Genomic DNA, 21,152 nt, shown 5'->3' with positions numbered 1-21,152 from the left:
CCACTATATGAGAGGCTTTGGAAGGCAAATTCCTACATATTCTAAATGCTAAACTAAAAAAAAAAAAAAACCTTCAAATATTAATGTAAGCATTAACAAAACTAGAACTTTAATACCTTCCAGTTTCATATTTTATATTTAAAATCACTGTTTTTAGTCATCTACAATCATGCAAAATAATCTGAAACTTCTTTTAAAATTTAATTAAAAGAGCTACCAAACAAATTTTTTAGAAGGCTACAGAGAAAATCTTATATACATATTAAATAATAGATGATAAGGTCTTTAAATTGTTGATGATAAATTTTCTCAAAGAAAATTTTTAGCAGAAAACTGTTTCCATGACACTATTTATTAATTCTGTAGCACAGTACTTGGCATTCAGATAGATACCCAATGGAAAACAGCAAAGTTAAAAAAGGTTAAGAAAACTAATTGGAAAGACATATAAAAGGCAAGCAAACATGTTCTACTAAATTTCCACACCTCCCGATTTTCACCTGTCAGTTCACAGTTGGCAATACTCTTTCTAATAGCTTCTTTTTTTTAATTTTTTTCCCCTTTATTTTAATTTACAATACTGTATTGGTTTTGCCATACATTGTCTAATAGCTTCTTAATACAAATGTTTTAGAAATTTTTTTTATAGCAAACATTGTAATATCTATTCAAAGCACATCCCTTGCCTGCAGAAATGTAGGACAGACAGCTTAGATGTATTCCTAGTTTATTCTTCAATGTTACACAACAAACTTGTATTTTTGGCATTGGACATGAAGGCTCTTAATTATTACCAGTACTTTTAAAAGATTATCTAATCTGTAGACTGTGGAAAAACAAAAACTCAAATACACAGTAACTTCAAATTTGCATATTTCCAGGGTTGCAAATTATCAGTAAACACGAATTGTAGAAATCAAAACAAAGATATCCTTTAAACAATTAACCATTGAGGTTCTATTTACAGTAGCTTTTTCTAGCTTGCTTTGTGGGAAAGAATTCCACAGGATGCTCCATTAAAAATATGTTCTTTTATAAAGTTGGTAAGATTTAGATTCATTAGCATATTAAAATCATTTACAATTGTTTAATCCACTGTTCCCTTTATTTATTTGAAGATAAATAAATATCTTTTATTTATGTATGAAAATACATAAATGAATGTATATGAAAAAGATCCCATAGATCAAAATTTGGGAAATATTTTTTTGTGTATATAAAGATATTCTGAGATGGTATTTTAAACCATGAAACTAAAGCAAAGAAAAAAAAGAAAACCAGAACACCTGATTCCATTTGTTACTTTTCCAAAATAGTTTTGCTAGAGCATATGAACTCATTTTTAAGTCAATTTGTAAAAGGTTTTATGGACCTACCTGAATATCCAATAATACTTCCCAGCCAAGACAAAAGTTTCAAACCAAAATTCTGATGTGCAACAATAGACGAATGCATAACTTGAACTTTGAGTGGCTTTGTCTGTCTACTGGTATTTCTCTTAAAAAGAAATGACAGGATGAAAACAAACAAACTTAAAAAGGCTATTTTATAGAAAATAAGTCAAATTTTTGTTTAATATAACTACACTCTCATCATTATAGGTGAGTTATTCATGAATGTGTGTAAGAAAAACAAGACTTGGGTTGCTTTATTCAGATTCTAATTTTCTAGAAGGAATCCTAGGATTCTTACAAAAAAGTAAGAAGTTACAGTTTTAATCTGAATTCTTGGTCTTATGTCTGAAAATGTGCCCCATCAATTACAAATTATTTAAGTGTTAAACTGGCTGTATGTTTTTAAACTAATTTCTTACTGTAATTACACTAATTTGAATAATTTACTTCACTGCACAAATGTGATGTTATCAATACTTTTAAAAAAATTATAGTAAACACACAACACTTTCCAGCTTAACCATTTTTAAGTATGCAGTTCTGTGGTGCAAAGGACACACTGGTGTGCAACTGATTTCCAGAACTCTTCATCTTGCAAAACTGAAACTCTGTACCCACTCTGGTACCTCATACAAACAGAACCATACATTACCTTCTTGTGACTCCTCATTTCACTTAGCATAATGTCCTCAAGGTTCACCTACACTGTAGTGTGTACCAGAATTTTCTTCCTTTTAAAGGCTGGATAAAATTCTACTGTATTTATATAAATTGTTTAACCATTCATACAGTTAAATTGCTCCTTAAGTGTCTATCAGTGGATGAATTGATAGACACTTTTTGTCAACTGAATAATGCTGTTATGAACATGAGACTCTGCTTTCAATTCTTCTTTGTACATAATCAGAAGCAAAACTGTTGGATCATATGGTAATTCTATTTTTAATTTTTAGAGGAAGCACCATACTGTTTTCCAGAGTGTTTGCACCATTTTACACTCCCACCAGTAGCACACAAGGGTTCCAATTTCTCTATATCTTTGCCAATACCTGTGATTTTCTGTTGTTGTTTATAATAGCCATCCTAATGCATATGAGGTGCTATCTTATTGTGGTTTTTACTTGCATTCCCCTAATAATTAGTAATACTGACCATGTTTCCATGTTCTTTGCCAATCTGCGTATCTTCTTTGGAGAAATGTATTTAAATCTATCAAAACTTTTCATTTAACATGTTTTCCCCCCTTTTCCTTTTGAATCATCTCTTTACCCATCTCATCCCATCTCCATAAACCACTTTAGCACAGTATACCTTTGCATATTTTATCCACCTATATATATCATATATGTACACAGTTATAAAGACTTTTATTTGATTTCCAAAAAAATGGAATATTACCATACTCTTTTGCATCTTTGTGTTAATAGATTTTTTTTTTGGGGGGTGCTTAATGACTCATCATATACTATGGTGTGGATTTATTTAAACATTCTCTAGAGAAGGGTATTCATATTCTCTCTGTTTCAATCTTCTCTGACTACAACAAAGGTAGTACTGAACATCTTTGTACACACACTAACTGGTGCTTGTATTTTTATGGGATAAATTTCTAGGAGAGGCAACATTTTAATACATGCTACTAGATTGTTTTCCAAATACATGGTAGTAATTAATGCATCTCTGCCTGCAAGGTACTTTATCACTCTAATTTCTCCATCTGTTGGGTATGAAATCTCCCTGTCATTTTGCTAATTACTAGTGAGTTTGAGTCTCTTTTTGCATATATTTATACCATTGAGATTATCTCTGCTGTGGTTGTCTTTCCAAACCCCATGTCCATTTTTCTATTCTGTTGTTTGCTCCCTACCTGATAATCTATGAGTGCTCTGTTCATCATAAACATTAAATGTCTATCCTGTGTGTCAGAAATAATTTTCCTAAATTTACTGACATTTTTAATAATATTCTGCTACACAAATTTTTTATGTAGTCAAAAAAATGTATTCTTTTTAACTCCTGGGGTTCTAGTCTTGGTTAAGAAGCTCTCCTCCTCCCTTAGAATATATCTTTGTCCTAGATTTTCCTCATCCTAGTATCTATTTCTGGACTTTCTATTCTATATTATGTAAACAGTATTGCCATATCTATGCAGACATTACCAGAGACTACAAATACTTATTTTTTAAGGAAAAACTGAAATAATACTATTATAGACAACAAATTAAAGGGAAAAAAAGTCATCTCCTTTACCCGGATTCTGTAAAATTACCTGTAAAATTCTATCCTGATTGCTTTATCACTTACACATTATCTTTTTCCACACACAAACAAAAGAGAACCACAGAAGGTAACTCATATAGATCATGTCCTCTTATTCCTAAAACTTCAGTATATAGTTTCTAAGAATGGGAATGTTCTACCACAGTATTGTTTCTAATGCATTATTAAATTGAGTATGTCCAGATAACAAGAATTTTTAAAGTAAGACACAAATTCATTAACAGAAAAATATAGTTTACTACATTAAAATTAAAGCTTTTGCTCAAGGAGAGGCATCACAAATAAGATATAAAGTTGTATGTCAGGAAAAGATACTGCAACAAAAGATCAGGAGTCAGATTATGTAAGGAACCCCTACGAATGAGTAAGAAAAAGACAAATAACTTAATAAAAAAATGGGTAAAAGGTATGAACAAGAAATTTACAGAAAACTTAAATGACCAATACATTAAATATGAAATAAGATACTCAGTAATCGAGGCAGTGCGAATTTAACAGATGAGATGCCATACATACACAGCAGGTTGGCAAAATTTTTTAATTTGACAATATAAAGTTCTGACAAAGTGGTAGAGACATGGGAACTCTACTTCACTGCTGGCTGGAATGTATATTGGGTACCACTATTTTGGAGATTAACTTGGCAAAATCTAGTATGGCTGAAAATGCTTATAACTTAACAACTTGACAATTCCATTTCTTGGTATATACACTAGAGAAACTTTTGCTTCTATGCCACAAGAGGACCAAAAGAACGTCCATAGCAGGACTGACAGTCATAGAAAAAATTGGAAATATCCAAACTCTCCATCAACAGGAGAATGTAAAATTATAGTATAATCATCAATGGAATACTTTACAGATACATATATCAAAACAGATAAATCTAGAAACAACACTGACAGGGAAAGACAAGTCACCATTGATGGTATAGTCATCAGTGGAATACTTTATACCATACATGTATCAACACTGATAAATCTAGAAATAACTCTGAAATGAAAAGCCAAGTTACAATATAATACATTCAGTATGAATCTTGTTACATAATGTTTAAAGACCTCCAAATCAATGCATATAATATTGATAGGTATTTAGCAGATAAAAGTATAAAGGCGTGTGTGGAAATGAAAAATTAATTAACAAAAGTAGTTATCTCTAGCGAAAGAGGAAGGGGAATGGGGTTTAGAAGAGACAATACAAGGGCCTCTGTACTATTTTATTTATTTAAAATAAGCACGAAGAAAATAAAATATAATGTAGCACACAGGCATTTACTGTGTTATCTCCATATTTTATCTACATATTTAAAATATTTTACAATATATAAAATTATACTTTAAAAGGACATTTACATAAAATGCAGTTACATGGAATAGTTAAAAACAATAAATTCTAACTTTTAAAAATAAATCTAAATGTGGGGAACAGTTTTGTTTCAGATGTATTATACACTAAATGCTATTAGGATATACAGCATACCTTGCTATAAGGTACCAACAACTTCCCTTGAATTCTAATCTTGGTGCTAAAGGCCAATTTAATTCCTAAAAAGGTAATATGAAACCCTATCAAAAGCAAAACAAAAAGCAAAAAACTTTCTAAGACATCTGTGATGAAGAAATAGAAGAGAGAAAAAATATATATGTATTGCATCTAAACATTCATTTTTTTATATCAATCTTAAAGCTTAAAAAAAACTAGGTAAAGCAACAAGCAATGTTAAACTAATGTATCCTTAAACATGATTTTTGGCTGACGTCAGCTTTCATGAAGGCAGAAAAATGTGTTCATAAACACCAAAATGTGGGACTAGTTTTATACTAATAAAAAATACAAGTGTAGACATGTTTTTATATTACTTACCACAATTATTGATTTTGCTTGTTCACAATACTGGAATTCTCCATATCGAACAGACCTACGTCCCTGTACATAAAAACATTTGAGATTAACTTGCAAAAATATTTATATCCAGTATTAATAACTTTTGAACCAGTAAACAGTGTTATATGAGCATATAACAACTCTGGTCAATTTTTAATATTTACAATGTTTATTTTATTCATTAATTAGAAAGTAAAGTATTTTCCTTCAAAGCAATCCTAACATTTTCAAGCCATCAGTAAGTATATACCTTTGAACAACACTACATTTGTTCTTCTGTGTAGAATGAAGGCAATTTATGTTTTCACCTAAACTTTCTGACAATAGCCTACAGTTATAGCCAATATATATTTGGGACCATATTCATATGAAATTAAAAAAAAATAACCTAGACAAACACTTTTAATTTTCTAGGATACCGTACCTGTATTAAAAGTGTAATTATGCAACATTAATGTAATGAAATTACTTACATCTCGATCTACTGTAGTTGCAAAGCCAATGGCTTCTTTTTGTGTACAGTTAACAGCTTTTTGAAGAGTATAAATAACTTGTTCATAGGTATGAACCTCATCATTAAACAGCATGCAATAGTAGGTGTCACTCTTCTCACTGTGGGATAAAACATTAATTATACATCATCTATTTGCATATCACCCTGCTCCAGGATGATTTATTAAGAGAACAATTTGTCCTGGGATTCTCTAGTATCTCAGACGGTAAAGAATCTACCTACAGCAGATTGGAACCCAGGGTTCAATCTCTGGGTTGGGAAGATTCCCTGGAGAAGGGCATGGCAACCCACTCCATTACTCTTGCCTAGAGAATTCCATGGACAGAGGAGGCTAGAGAGCTACAGTCCGTGGGGTCACAAAGAGTTGGACATGACTGAGCACCTAACATTTTCACTTCAGACACTTTGTCCTAGGGAATGTGCTAGGTACTAGGCACATATCTGTAATGAAGTCATCTGTGGTCCTTACATTCTACGATGTTATCAAGCTGGTGTGAAAGATACATACATATAACCTGTGTGAACTGGCTTTTATCAAGAACAGGATGCCAGAGTGGGATAAAACCGGTCTGGGAGTTCAGGGAACTGCCAAAGAAGTAACTTGAGAGCTGAAGTCAGAACTGGCTATCAGTGGTACTCACTGGGAGGAATTCTTCTCAGCCCTCCATAGATGACCAGTTGGCAATGTCTGGAGACATTTTTGGTCATCATGACTGGGATAGGAGTGCTACTAATGTCCAGTGGGTAGAAGCCAAGGATGCTGCTAAAAATTCTACAATGCACAAGTCATACCCATAATATCTGGCCCCCAAAGTCAACAGTGCCAAGGCTGAGAAACTATGGGCTAGAAAAAAGTGAAAGCAAAGACCCTGAGGTGGTAAAGGTAAACTGGGTGGTGGAGCACTGGGAGGAAGGAGGAGGTTAGTCTGGAGAGAGGCAGAAATCTTAAAGACCTTGAAATACATTTGGACTTTTCTATCCTAAGAGCAATCCAGGATTTGAAATGGTGAAATAAGAGCTATAGTTAGATTTGCCTTAAAATTCACTGTGGCTACAGTGTGGAGAATGAACTAAGGGAGACAAGAGTGGTTATTGCAGTCTGGTTAAGGGTATCATGCTGTCCAAGGATGAAATTAATGTAATTTGGACTACCAGAATAGTAATGCAGATGAACAAAAGTAGAACAACTTGATACAGGGGGAATCTGCTGGACCCGAAATCTAAGTGGATATATGGGTGATTCAAGTTTCTGGGTAGATGAAACATCATTTACTAAGATGAGAAAACATTATAAGAGAAGTAAGTTAGATTGTTTTCCCTTCTATGCTGGTGGTCCCAAACTTACAATGGAACAGAAAAATAAAAACACAACTTTTCTATTCTCTAGGGTCTCAATTTGGATTTTAGATTTAGATCTTAGTTGGTTCCCAACTCAAAATACATGAAGATAAAGTTATGAGGTTAACTAAGTCATTTTCAACATTTCCAAAAAGAAATGTTAACATTTCATTAAGAAACAGAAACCATAACCTGATTATTTGGAACACTGTTGAGAAAGCAAAAAAGATACAGCACCAATGTCCTTTAAACTCTCACTTGTATTCAACTTTGAGTATGAGTATGATTCCAACAAGCTTGGTTAGAATTAAAAGTAAAAGAGAAGGCTGCTCAAGGCAAGCACATTCATGCAAAAAAGTTAAGTCCTTAGCCGTAATACAGCTATAGCAGAATCCAGCTCTCTGGTTGCAAATTTACAATCTCCTCAATAATTTAAGAACAAATGGTTATAAAAAAAAATGTTAGATGTATACCCAAAGAAGGACAAAGTATAGAATAAACTTTAAAAAAATTCAGAATCAAAATGGTTAAAACTGAATTTGTGCATTTAGTCAAACCAAAAAACTCACTTCACTTAGGTCACAGTGCTCATTCCCTAATCAAATCTGACAGATGAAACAAAAAGAATTATCAAGTTAACAGCTTTAACACAAAAAGAAGAGAAAAATGCCCATGCTTGCAACCAGTGGTACAGCTTTGATGTGGCTAAAATATGGCTATAAATCAGCTAAAGCAACCAACAGGGAGAAACCTCTACTGATTAAATGGCTCACATATATTTTAAAACTATAAAATCAAGGTTATTATTTTGTTGAAAACTAATAATTAAAAAAGATTATGTTCAATCCTAGCTGTATTAATTTGAGGAATGAGAATCAAAATGGTTAAAACTGAGTATAAGCAAATACCAAGAATAAATGGGTTGTACTTACATCATCTCTAAATCTGGTGGCAATTCACATTCTTTCTCCCAGGTTAGTATCTCTACTGCATATCGAAACATAATAGCAAAAATGTTATAAGTTCTTGCTATCACATCTTCTGATAAATGGACAAGAGGATCCTGAAAGAAGAAGAAAAAAGCAACCATGTTAACCACACATTAATGCTCATTTTTTCCATTCTGACTTCCTCCTCAAAATACTACTGTAAAAGGCTGACTGATCCTCCAGCGTTAATTTCTCTTCAATTTGATCCTATGTGTTATAGCTCAGCAAATCAAACTTCTAAAACATTTTGTCCACAATAATCCCTATTACTGAATCTTCTGAATCAAAATATTCCAAGGCTCTCCAATGCCTAATTGGAGAAGGAAATGGGAACCCACTTCAGTGTTCTTGCCTGCAGAATCCCAGGGATGGGGGAGCCTGGTGGGCTGCCGTCTATGGGGTCGCACAGAGTCGGACACGACTGAAGCGACTCAGCAGCAGTAGCCAATGGCTAATAAATCCAAAAATTTTGGAATGGCATTATGGGATCTTAAAATTTAAGCATGTTTACAGCTTCATATCTCTCTAATCTCCAATTTCCAGGACAAAGAAAAGTTATCTTAGGACAGACAAGCAATATTTAGTTTTACAGGTATAAAGGAAAGCCTGATTTTGAGGATTCTAAAGGGGAGAAGTCAACAAGATCAGAAAACTGCTCCTTGATGCAGTTAAGAATCACTCACTTTCAGTGAGACAAGTTGTGTATGCATGTAACACGGAACTTCACACATTAGACTTAACAGTGAATAAGTCACTAAATTTCGAGGCTAATGTAAAAAAGTATTACTATAAACATACACTAAATTTACCATGGCATCTTTCAGTCAGGCTGGCAAAATGTTTTACACAATCTTTAATCTTAATACTTTATCTTGTGCTTAGATTTAAGATAAACATGTTATTCAGCTTAATGGCTAAAAGCGTTATATTCATCTCTCAATAAGAAAATCAATATATTCCAACATGATGGAATGGGAACCAGCACATTCTTGCAAATATACCTAAGGATACAGAAACATTTTTGTACATCCTCACCAAGGACCAGCTTAATGGAACTGATATAAATCACTGAAGGAGAATAATAACAAGAATGAAGAAAAAAGGACAGATTCCTAAAGAAGATGGGTGCAGGGCTTAAGGAATGTAAGAAAAAGTAAAGTAAGAAGAAGGTGTTCCGAAGTCTTACAGAACTTTCTACCTATGCTTTCTATGTTCCATCAAAAAAAGTTTTTTTTATACTGCTACCAGGTTTGCTACCATTTCTTATGGAGACTTTAGAAGTTAACATGGTAAAATCACCTATTATAAAGAAGGTACTGGAACTGGAACCTTTTGGAGATTCACAGAAGAGTGGCTAGTAATCATAAAATGAACCTCACACAGAACTAAAATAAAAAGTAGAACCAAAACTCAGTATTCTAGGTTATAGTATCTCACCATATAGTCATTCCATTTCTTACAATTATGTCCCATAATACAAGGCATTTTAGAGGACTGAAGAATTATGATAAACATGATTTATAAGAATTAAATGGTGTTGAGTTAGAAACAACTGCCACCTCTTGAGAATCCAAGCCAGTAGTGTTCAAACTCTGTTCTACAACATCCCAGGGCCTGGCAGAGATGTTTCTTATTTGAAATACACATCTGTTTAAAAATATATGATTATCTATATTTTTAAACAGTCTCCAGATAAAGATTCTTCTGACATCTTTGCATGCACATGTTAACTTGTGGAAAATGGTTACGGATTAAGAAACATTTCTGCGGTGAAGAGATGCTAGGCTGTGCAAGTCTATCCATGTGTACAGTGGGAAATCAAATGCTATTTGAAGAGACCTCTGTTCAAAGTGCTCTTATCACAGCATAAGTCAGTCAGTATGAGAAAATAAATGACCGTCTTATTCTATGTTGTATTATCTATCATGATTAATAATGGTTTTGATGATATTTATATTAGAGGATGCAAGCCTTTGTCAGTGAGTTAAAAAGGCTAAAAAGGCTACCATTATCTTAGAAGACCATGGGAATTATGGAGAACTTTAATCTTTTCTGTGATACATTTCTATACCTCTATAATGTCTGAATTTTTAGAATGTCAAAAGAAAAAAAAGAGAATTCACTGGTGGGTCCAGTAGTTGGGACTCTGAGCTTTTACTGCTGAGGGCATGTGTTCAGTCCCTGGTTGGGAAACTAAGATCCTGCAAGCCAAGTGACACAGCCAAATAGAAAAAAAAAGAAGGGGAAAAAAAGTAACCATATAATATAAAAGAGTTTAACTGCTGTCTTATGCAAATAAGGTATGAATGAGAGCTTTCTCCACACTGCCCAACCAAAACTAGAAATTAACTAGAAACAAAATAATCATGAATGGCTTTCTAACAAGTAAATAATATACATTCCAACTTATAAAAAAATAAATTCATTAATAATACCAATTTTATGTTTTACCATTGGGATTTAATTAAAACTTTATTTTAAAAAAATTCCACTGCCAAAAAATGTTTCCAAAAATCAGTGTAATGTACTATCAGAGTTGTCTGAAATACCTGGGTTTAAAGCCCAGCACCAGCACTTACTGTGTGGGGTATTGCAGACAACTTTCTTGAAATAAGATTCAAGTTTCCACAGCTACAAAATATGGGTAACAGTAGTATTTATCTTACACAGCTGTTCTAAACACTATCCCAACAGAAGTATATAATCCAATTTTTGCAACTTTTTCTTAAGATGTAGGCTGAATGTATAACAAAAATAAAATTATGTTCAATAAAAACAATTATATGACAGACTAAAAAGCCATGTTCCAAGTATTACATAGCTTTCTTCCATTTCAAGCACAAAATATAGAAAACTGAGATAATGTATGAATTTAGTGAGGGGGGGACCAGGTATGCTAAACAGAATGCTATCTTTTTAATACCTCCTAGTCTTTCCTCAAAGACTTCATTCTCTTAACTGAATTCTTAAGTAGGAATTAAATGGCAGAGTCTGGAGATTTGATTCTCTATCAAATTGCTGGAATATATATTCTCCAGGCAGGACCATATAATTTCACTCAAGCAGGTATCTTGCTGGCATTTTCTTTTTTTTTTCAACAGTATTAAATTTTAAACATTTATTTATGTTTACTGCACTGGGTCTTCACTGCTGTGTACAGGCTTTGTCTAGCTGTGGTGAGCGTGGGCTTATTGCAGTGGCTTTTCTTGTTGCAGAGCACGGCTCTAGGTTGCTCAGGCTTCAGTAGTTGCAGCATGCAACTACTCGGGCTCAGTGGTTGCAGTTAACGGGCTTAGTTGCTCCACAGCATGTGAAATTTTCCCAGACCAGGGACTGAACCTGTGTCTCCTACACTGGCATGTAGATTCGTAACCACTAGACCACCTGAAGTCTCAGCATCTTCTGAAAATTTAGGAAATTAACCTGTCTTCACTACTTGATAGCTACCCCACTAACGTATGAGGATAAAGCCAACAGAGTAACTGCAAGCAGATTCATAATTTTTCTTAGAAAACTTAAAGTGAATAATCTGCTGGTATCTAGTACCTCATATTGAGCCATGATCAGCTGTATCTAGTTCTAAAACATTTCTATCACTTCAGAGCAAAAGCCCTTACCCATTAAGCAGTTTTTCTCCATTCTTCTCTTCCCAATCCCCTGGCAACCACCAGTCTGTTCGAAACAGATTTCTCTTCTGGATATTTCATGTAAATGGAATCATGCAATATATGACCCTCTGTGTCTGGCTTCTTTCATGATGTTTTGAAAGTTCATTACTTCATTTCTTTTTATAACTGAGTAATATTACACTGTATGTTTATCCATTCACACACTGAGAGACATTTTGGCTATTTCCACCTTTTGGCTATTATGAATAATGCTGCTACTAACATGTTTGTGCATGAACATATCAGAATATTTGTTTTTAATTCTTTTGCATATATACCTAGAAATGAAATTACAGGCTTATGTGGCAATATTTACCGTTTGAGGAATAGCCAAACTGTTTTCCACAGTGCTGAATCATTTCGTATTCCCGCTAGCACTGTAGAGTTCCAATTTTTCTATATTCTTTCCAATCTATTTACCACTTTTTTGATTATGTTCATCCTAATGGGTGTGAAGTGGTATCTCACTGTGGTTTGATTTACAATTCCCTAATGACTAATAATCTTGAGCATGTTTTCATGTGTTTCTTGGTCATTTGTATTATATCTTCTTTGGAGAAATGTCTATTCAGGTCCTTTGCCCATTTTTAATTGTGTTGTCTTTTTGTTGCTGAGTTATAAGATATATATTCTAGATACCAGACACTTATCAGATATCATTTGTAAATATTTTCTCCCAGAATCCTAAAGTTTTATACTAGTTCTCAACTTTTTTTTCAAAAGTGAAAACCCCCTTTTCCAAATTTATCTTTGTTTGCCTTGCTTGTATTTTTATACAGAATCCCAATCCAATATGTAACAGATAAAAATGGAGCTGTTCCAACTGCCAGTGAGGAATCGGAAACCCTGACCACTTGGCATCTCTCTTTAGCAGATGATCCCAGAACACATACACAAAACAAATGAAACACAAACAAATATATGTTTCCTATAGCACTGAATCATTTTGCACAAACTTCATCCATCCAAAACACAGTGGAACACAGTTTAAAAGACACTGTCCTACACCGTAAGTTCTTTGGTCATTCTGTTAAAATACTCGAGACCAGGAAGATATATCCACGAGGAAGGACTAGTAATGTCCACTTGCCCCAAATCTATATGAGATCTACTTACTAACAACGCATAAGTACTTTAAATATACCCACCTCTCTGCCATTTAAAATTAAAATCTAAAATAAGATCCTAAATCAAATATCAACTGCCACAACAGCAGAGTTTGAAGTTATTTATTCAGTGAGAATCCACTGAATCATTCTAAATATCATTTAAAGAAAAACAATGAAGGATCAATGACAATTTTAGAAAGCACATTATTTACTGGAGTAAGTATAATTTGTACTGAGCTATCATCCCAATGTTTGTCCCATCACATATCCAACAACACTGATTTACTGGGAGACGACAAGTAGGACTGGCTGCCATGGATGACTATAGAAAAGAAAGGTATCCAGTCTACAAAGTCTTGGTCACAACACAAATAAAAATCAACTAAGCTAATTGGTCTGCTGCTAAGTTGCTTCAGTCGGGTCCAACTCTGTGCGACCCCATAGATGGCAGCCAACCAGGCTCCCCCGTCCCAGGGATTCTCCAGGCAAGAATACTGGAGTGGGTTGCCATTTCCTTCTCCAGTGCATGAAAGAGAAAAGTGAAAGTGAAGTCACTCAGTCGTGTTCAACTCTTAGTGACCCCATGGACTGCAGCCTACCAGGCTCCTCCGTCCATGGATTTTCCAGGCAAGAGTACTGGAGTGGGGTGCCACTGCCTTCTCCAAAGCTAACTCGTCTACATGTATACAAAAATAATCCTTTTAATAAAAAATGAAGACTTAAAAAAACTCATATATGCTTAAAATAAAACAAATGCAAAAGTCCAAATTAAATTAAATTTCTAGAATTTCAAGTGTGTTCTATTAGTAACTGTATGGCATCTATAAAATGCAAAAAAGCCTTTCAAGTATATTTGGACAGTTTATTGTGAGAGGACTATTTTACTTATACAATTCTATATTACAACCTAATTCTAGGTCTGAAAATATTTCAAAAATATAGTTAAAACAGTATTTCCTTAGTAACAATTTTGTGAAAATGTTTTTACCTCTTCTTCCTCAGTTTCATAGGTGTTAAGTTCATGTTTCTGACAGTAAGGACCCTCTTTCCAAGCTTCAGTATCACCACAGTCACAGAAACCTCCACCTCCTGATGTTGTCATCTTGAAAAGAAATTGTAAAGTATCTTGTCAATAAGTATTTACTGAGGACTATCAGCTTATAAATAGGAATATCAAGTGCTAAGGAAATAACATTGCTAAACTGTTTAATTTCTTTGGAGGATAAAATCAAAATGTCAAATCTTTCAATGTTTTAAAACTTATTTTAAATAAGCCTACAGGCTAGTTTAAGTGATATCAAAATAAAATAAGATACTTTATACTGTTTAGTAAGCAACATCTATTTTTTATTTATTTTTAATTGAAGAATAATTGCTTTACAGTATTGCATTGGTTTCTACCAAACAAGGCTACATCTATTTTAAAGAGGTAAAATATGTCCACTTGCATGAGTTTCTAATTAGTAAAAATCACAAGGGTTTTCTTGCTAGGTTTTGGCTAAACTGATATACTGCTGGTATTTGTGCTACCAGCCTATAACATACTATAACAGATTCAAGAGTTACAAAAATTCCTATAACTGCTATCTTCTACAAAAGTCTATAAGAGCGCTGCATGTGTATCAGAGAAGTGACCAATGAAAACCATAGAAATCATTTATTTTTTCTTTTCTAAAACTCTCTAAATAGCATTCTTTGAAAAGGAAGAAAACTTTGGAAATACCACCTGGCCACAAAACCTTTTACCACTTGTAGGAGTCAAGAATTATTCCTGCTTCCTTAAAATACAGCAATGATTCAAGGAATCTGGCAAGATAAAACTTTTTATTTAATAATTAGGAGATTGGAAATTCTGCTTCTGAAAACATGCTATGAGTTTATGCATGGGTATAGGTGCAAATTTTAGAAAGAGCCTTTCATATTTTACTCAAGGAAAGTATTTATGTGTTACATATCACAAAGTAATTAATGTAAACTCACAAATGACAGTTATTCTTAAGGGCTGCAAAGATACCAAGAAACATGAGCCGGCAGGCATATAGAAAATGGTAACTTCACCCTATAGCTCTTATGCATGTTCTGGTTACCAAAGACAGGTAGAACAACCTAAAGGAAACTAGGATTCTCTTGCTGATTTATGAAAATAAAAAGAATATACAAAAACATGAATTTAATTTTGCAGCTGTTTTAGTTGATTATTATCAATACTTGGTAGAGTAAATAAAAACAAACAGGAGACAAAGTCCTGAATTAATAAAATGAATTGAATTAATAAAATGACTGCAATATTTCTTCTCTATCATTTTACTTGAGATTAGTGTGAGAAATTCCAGCTACTAACAGCTCCCTAAATTTTTGAATGTTCATTGCTCTGGCTTCAATTTCCAGTAGAAGAACCAGGACAGGCTTAGCAATTAATCTGCCTATGTATTCTCTGGCCCTGATTTAAAAGCAAACACACTTCATTTCTGGAAAAGTACTGTTTGTATTATAGCACTGAAACGAACAAAACCTGGTTAGCCTTATGTTCTGGAGTTGGCTCTCTTCTACACTGTATAACAGCAGGTGCCTCTTTAACATTAAGAAACAATGTTCTGTAGAAGTTCACCAACAGAATATTTCTTAAAGGTATAATCCTGTCACTTTTCCTCATTTTGCTCAGTCATTCTCCCTTCAGAGTCTCCCTTTCACATTTTAACTCTCACCTTTATTCTCTAATTTTTGATAACCTGGTTTATAAACCTAGAATTAGAAAGATAATAAACATTAAAAATAAACAGCAAAGCAAACTAGCTGAAAACCAATACTGGAACATCGGTCTTGCCTTTCTTAAACCATGTATTCCATGAAATCTGGATTCATAATTTGTCTCTACACTGCCATCACATGTTTGACGGTACTTAAATAACACATTTCTTAACCACTCTCCCCAGTTTCAGTGTTAAATCTTGGAATTTTAAAAAGGAAGAAAATGTATTGAGTATAAATTTCAATACTAGGTGTGGTTATCATTTGGATATTACTAACCCTATATCGGTGGTCTCTGTGAATACTTCCCAAAAAGCACTCCATGCATAAAACACAAGTTGGATCAACTGCACAGTCTCTGTAAAGTTAAAGGAAAAAAAAATCAGAATGTATAAAATAACTGTATATTTTACAATGTAGTATTTCGAACTAGAATCTATCTTAGAAGAGCCAGAATAGTGAAAAGCCTGCTGTAAGAAGAAAAAAGTTACTGCTCCTGAAGAGCTGTCAGATCTCTGATCAATAAAGTCTGCTGAAGAAACTGTTTCTCATACTGCATGTACATTAGGGGGTCTTAGAGGGCACACATTACCAGAATGGCAATCTTCCCTAAAGATTTGGGGAAATCATATTTTATATTAAAACACACAGATGTATATGGAATCGATTTTACATATTATACATTCTTAAGATATATCCTGAGATTTCAAGTAACTTTATCCAAACAGATAATTCAGACCAAGGGTCATCTAAGTGGATTCTATGTACACTCCCCAAAGGCAAGATTCGAGAAGACAGTATTAAACATAGATCTATTTAAATTTTCACTAATTTAAAAGGCAACCACATACTAAGCATTCAATATAGGGGCTGACATGGGTCTCTACACTTGTATATCTGATGGTCGCACAACATTTATGGTTCATAAGACATCCTGATGGGAGAGTAAGATTCCACAAGGTTCATGGGTTGACAGTGGTAGCCTCTGTCACTTGATTTGCTTTTATCACACTGTCAATTAGATATACTTACATATCATACTTTAAATAAGAGAATCTCTATGATTCTATGAAATGAGTCGGGAGTCATGAAAATCTTTACATTTCCCCTTATCCTGTTTCTGTATCCTTATAGGCAACCACCCTGCTGCTGCTGCTAAGTCACTTCAGTCGTGTCTGACTCTGTGCGACCCCATAGACAGCAGGCAACCAGGCTCCCCCGTCCCTGGGATTCTCCAGGCAAGAACACTGGAGTGAGTTGCCATTTCCTTCTCCAAGGCATGAAAGTAAAAAGTGAAAGTGAAGTCGCTCAGTCATGTCCGACTCTTCGCGACTCCATGGACTGCAGCCTACCAGGCTCCTCTGTCCATGGGATTTTCCAGGCAAGAGTACTCGAGTAGGGTGCCATCGCCTTCTCCGAGGCAACCACCCTACTATCCTTATTATCGTCTCCTTTATTTGTATATGTTAGTGGCTCAGTTGTGTCCAACTCTTTGTGACCCCATGGACTGGTAGCTCGCCAGGCTCCTCTGTCCATGGAATTCTCCAGGCTAGCCATTCCCTTCTCCAGGGGATCTTCCCGACTCTGAGACTGAACCCGGGTCTCCTGCATTGCAGGCAGATTCTTTACCTACTGACCCACCAGAGAAGCCCTTTATTTGTATATGTTCTTGCAAAATGTTTTTGAGTACATGAATTTTTTTAATTCTTTTAAAAATAGTTGTTTTACAATATTTTATTAGGTATACAGCAAAGTGATTCAGATACACATATACACATATATATTCCAGATTCTTTTCCATTATAGGTTATTAAAAGACACTGAATATAGTTTCCTGTGCTATAGAGTAAATATTTGTTTACTAAGTGCATGTATTTTTGATGTGTGCAAATCTTACCCATGTATCATTCTGTCTCATTCTGTTCTTTACTTTTTCAGTTCTGCAACACAATCCATTCATTCTGTATGTGTACATTTGATGTGCTGCTTCTAATTGCTATATAATATGTCATGGAGTGTTCCAAAGCATTTTTTCTCTATACTGTCCCTGTGCCGGATACCTGGATTACCTCCAATGCCTTTCTACCACAAAGAATGCTGCAATGAACATCCCTGTAAATGTTCTCTAAAGACCTGGTTGAGATTTTCTTTGGTAAATCAACTCTAGAGCAGAACTGCTGGGTCATATACATATATAAAGTTTTTATTCTGAGTGCCATGCTACTGTAGAGTGGTTGCATGTTTCCCAGCAGTGTGTAAGGGGTTTTATAGCCCTGCATCTTCACTAGCATTGGGTTTTTCTCTGGTTTGCTTATATGTACAAGCCTAACAGGGGCTTCCCTGATGGCTCAGCAGTAAAGGATCCACCAGCCAATGCAGGAAACACAGGTTCAGTCCCTGGGTTGGGAAGATCCCCTGGAGAAGGAAATGGTAACCCACTCCAGTATTCTTGCCTGGGAAATCCCATGGACAGAAGAACTTGGTGGGTTACAGTTCATGGGGGTCACAAAAGAGTAGGACACAACTTAGCAACTATACAACAACCAGTGTAACATATATGAAATGATAAGTAAGTGTTAGTCACTCAGTTGTGCCCGACTCTTTGCAACCCCATGGACTACAGCCCACCAGGCTCCTCTGTCCGTGAGATTTTTCAGGCAAGAATACTGGAGTGGGTTGCCATGCCCTCCTCCAGGGGATCTTCCCAACCCAGGGATCAAACCCAGGTCTCCTGCACTGCAGGCAGATTCTTTACTGACTGAGCTACAAGGGAAGTCCTATGAAATGATACTTTACTATTTTAATTTGTATTTTTCTAATACATTTGAGCAACTCTTCACATACTTACTGCTTTGAGGATTTCCTTTTCTATAAACTGCCTGGTTATATCCTATGGCCATTTTCCTGCTGGGGTTGCTTCATCTTCTTTATTTGCAGGAGTTCCCTGTATAATTTAGTCTAGTGAACATTAATCACTTGGCCATTTACACATTGTAAATATTGTCTCCCATGTGTCACGTATGTATTAGTTTTGCCCATGGGGTCCTTTGTTAAACAGAACTCCCCATTTTGATGCAATTAAATTTACACACAAATTGGTTTGTGCTTTGAGATTTTTAGAAGTTCTTTTCCCAATCCTAGGTCACAAAAATATAGGCTTTTAAAGAAAATAATTTTCTTCCATGAAATCTTTTGGTATTTTCCACATTTAGGTGCTTCATCCATCTGGAATCTACTTTTGCATATAATAGGGAACAGAGATAACTTTTATTTCTTCATAGATAATGAGCTGCTTTCTTTGTCTGAAACCATCTAGTAAACAATCTAATTTTTACCTATTGATTGTGGTGTCACCTTTAAACATATTAAGTTCCATTACTTAGGTCTATATGGAACTTATTAGAGGTTCTCTAATATGTTTGAGTGACCTATTTGTTCTTATACTAAACCACACTGTATTACTATGGCTTTTAGTAGAATATCTTAAAAACTGATAGGATAAACTCCCTTTTATTCTCCTTTTTAAAAGGCTGAATCACATAAGTTTACAGAGTTCCTCAAAAATACTCAGCTAAAATTTTGACATGGATTACCTGGAATTTATTGATAAAATTCAGGAGTAATAGCATCCTTTTAAGAGTAAATTATCTAGGTACTTTCTAGGTTTTGTTGTTTCAATGACACACATTTAATTTTCTAGTTAAGGATAATGAAAAGAAACTATCGATTTTTAATACCCTTGATAAACTTAAGCAATTTTAATAGTTTGCTGATTCTTTTTTCCCCTGAAGTAAATGAGTATATAGTCTGTACACAATGACAATTTAATTTTTTTCCTTACAATATTTATATCTTTTACTTTTCTTCCCTTATACTGTTGACAAGGACTTTGAGTAAAATGTTAAACAGCAGCAGTAATAGTAGGCATCTTTGTCTTGGCTTTAGATATTAAACACATCTAAAGGTTCTTTATTACATTCACTATCAGTTTACTTGGAAAGTGATAAACTTAGTGATTATCACTCATTAAGTATTATGCTCACTGTAGGTTTAGTAAGAAAGTGCTTTTCTAAAAAGAGCCAAGCAATTATCTTGCCTTTCCTATATAAACTGTGCCTCAGGGTAATCAAAGGATTGATGAGGGATTGTATTTCTTCTTTATAGAAGACTAGCTAATAAACAAAAAACAGATGATAAATTTGAATTGCACCGTTTTGCGACCACCTAACAAAATAAAGATCCAGGCAGCAAGCCATCACTGCCTGCTAAAACATTAGGCAAAAAAGCTGGTAGAGGGAATTCCCTGGCAGTCTGGTCGGTAAGATTCCACGCTTTCAATGCAGAGAGCATGAGTTCAATCCCTGGTTGGGGAAGTAAGATCCCACAAGCCGCATAATGTGGCAAAATAAAGAAATAAATGAAAGGCTGATGGAGACCTTTACAATGGTTGCATCTGCCAGGTACCTAAACCTACTGGTCAATCTTAAAAGCAGTGCCTCCTGATATGAGGAAATAAGAAGTTATGCCTCTGACTTTCCTGGGGTGGCACAGTGGATAAGAATCCACCAGCCAAGGCAAGGGACACAGGTTTGATCCCTGGTTGGATTTATTCCACATGCCACAGAGCAACTAAGCCCATATGTCACAACTACCAAACCCGCGCCCTGGAGCCCATGCGCTGCAACTAGTCAGCTTGTGTGCTGCAACTACAGAAGCCCTTTTGCTCTAGAGCCCATGCCCTCCAACAAGAGAAGCCACCGCAATGAGAAGCCTGCGCAATACAATGAGGAGTAGCCTCTCCTCACTGCAACTAGAGAAAATCCACTCACAGTAATAAAGATCCAGCGCAGCCAAAAATAAATAAGTAAGCATGTGTCTGATGGGCAGGTCAGTTAAGATATAAGAAGTTTATTAAAAGAAGTTATGCATCAATGATTATAAAATTATTATCCACCCCCTTCCCTAATAATAGAAGCTAACCAAGCCTAACTACCTGTTTGGAAGAAAGACCAGGAAAAAAGAAAAATGTTAAGCAATATCATGCGGCCACTATCAGCCAAACCTAGAATGTGGAAAATTCCACAGGACAAATGACCTGGTTTCTTAGTAACATAAACAGAAAAATGAAAAAAAGTAAAGGAGCTATTATAGTTTAAAAGAAAAAATGATTAACAGCCAAATGCAATGTGTGAGCTCTGAAGCCACATTTATGAATCAATTAAGGT

General features: G+C 34.6%; 1 protein-coding gene across 2 annotated transcripts in view; it reads right to left on the bottom strand.

The window, feature by feature from the left end:
• Positions 1-21,152, bottom strand: part of UBR2 (ubiquitin protein ligase E3 component n-recognin 2) — a 103,404-nt gene that overhangs the window by 57,067 nt on the left and 25,185 nt on the right. For both annotated transcript variants that reach the window (XM_068960925.1, XM_068960926.1), the window contains exons 3-8: positions 16,207-16,285; positions 14,168-14,281; positions 8,346-8,476; positions 6,035-6,173; positions 5,541-5,603; positions 1,377-1,497 (exon numbers count right to left, since the gene is read on the bottom strand). In XM_068960925.1, the coding sequence (XP_068817026.1) occupies positions 1,377-1,497; positions 5,541-5,603; positions 6,035-6,173; positions 8,346-8,476; positions 14,168-14,281; positions 16,207-16,285 (647 nt within the window). The remainder of the gene's footprint in view (positions 1-1,376; positions 1,498-5,540; positions 5,604-6,034; positions 6,174-8,345; positions 8,477-14,167; positions 14,282-16,206; positions 16,286-21,152) is intronic.

Source organism: Capricornis sumatraensis, chromosome 22 (genome assembly GCF_032405125.1).
Source record: "Capricornis sumatraensis isolate serow.1 chromosome 22, serow.2, whole genome shotgun sequence".
In the NCBI taxonomy this organism is placed as follows: domain Eukaryota; kingdom Metazoa; phylum Chordata; class Mammalia; order Artiodactyla; family Bovidae; genus Capricornis; species Capricornis sumatraensis.
Note: the sequence above shows the minus strand (reverse complement) of the source record. Positions and strands in the feature narration are given on the sequence as shown.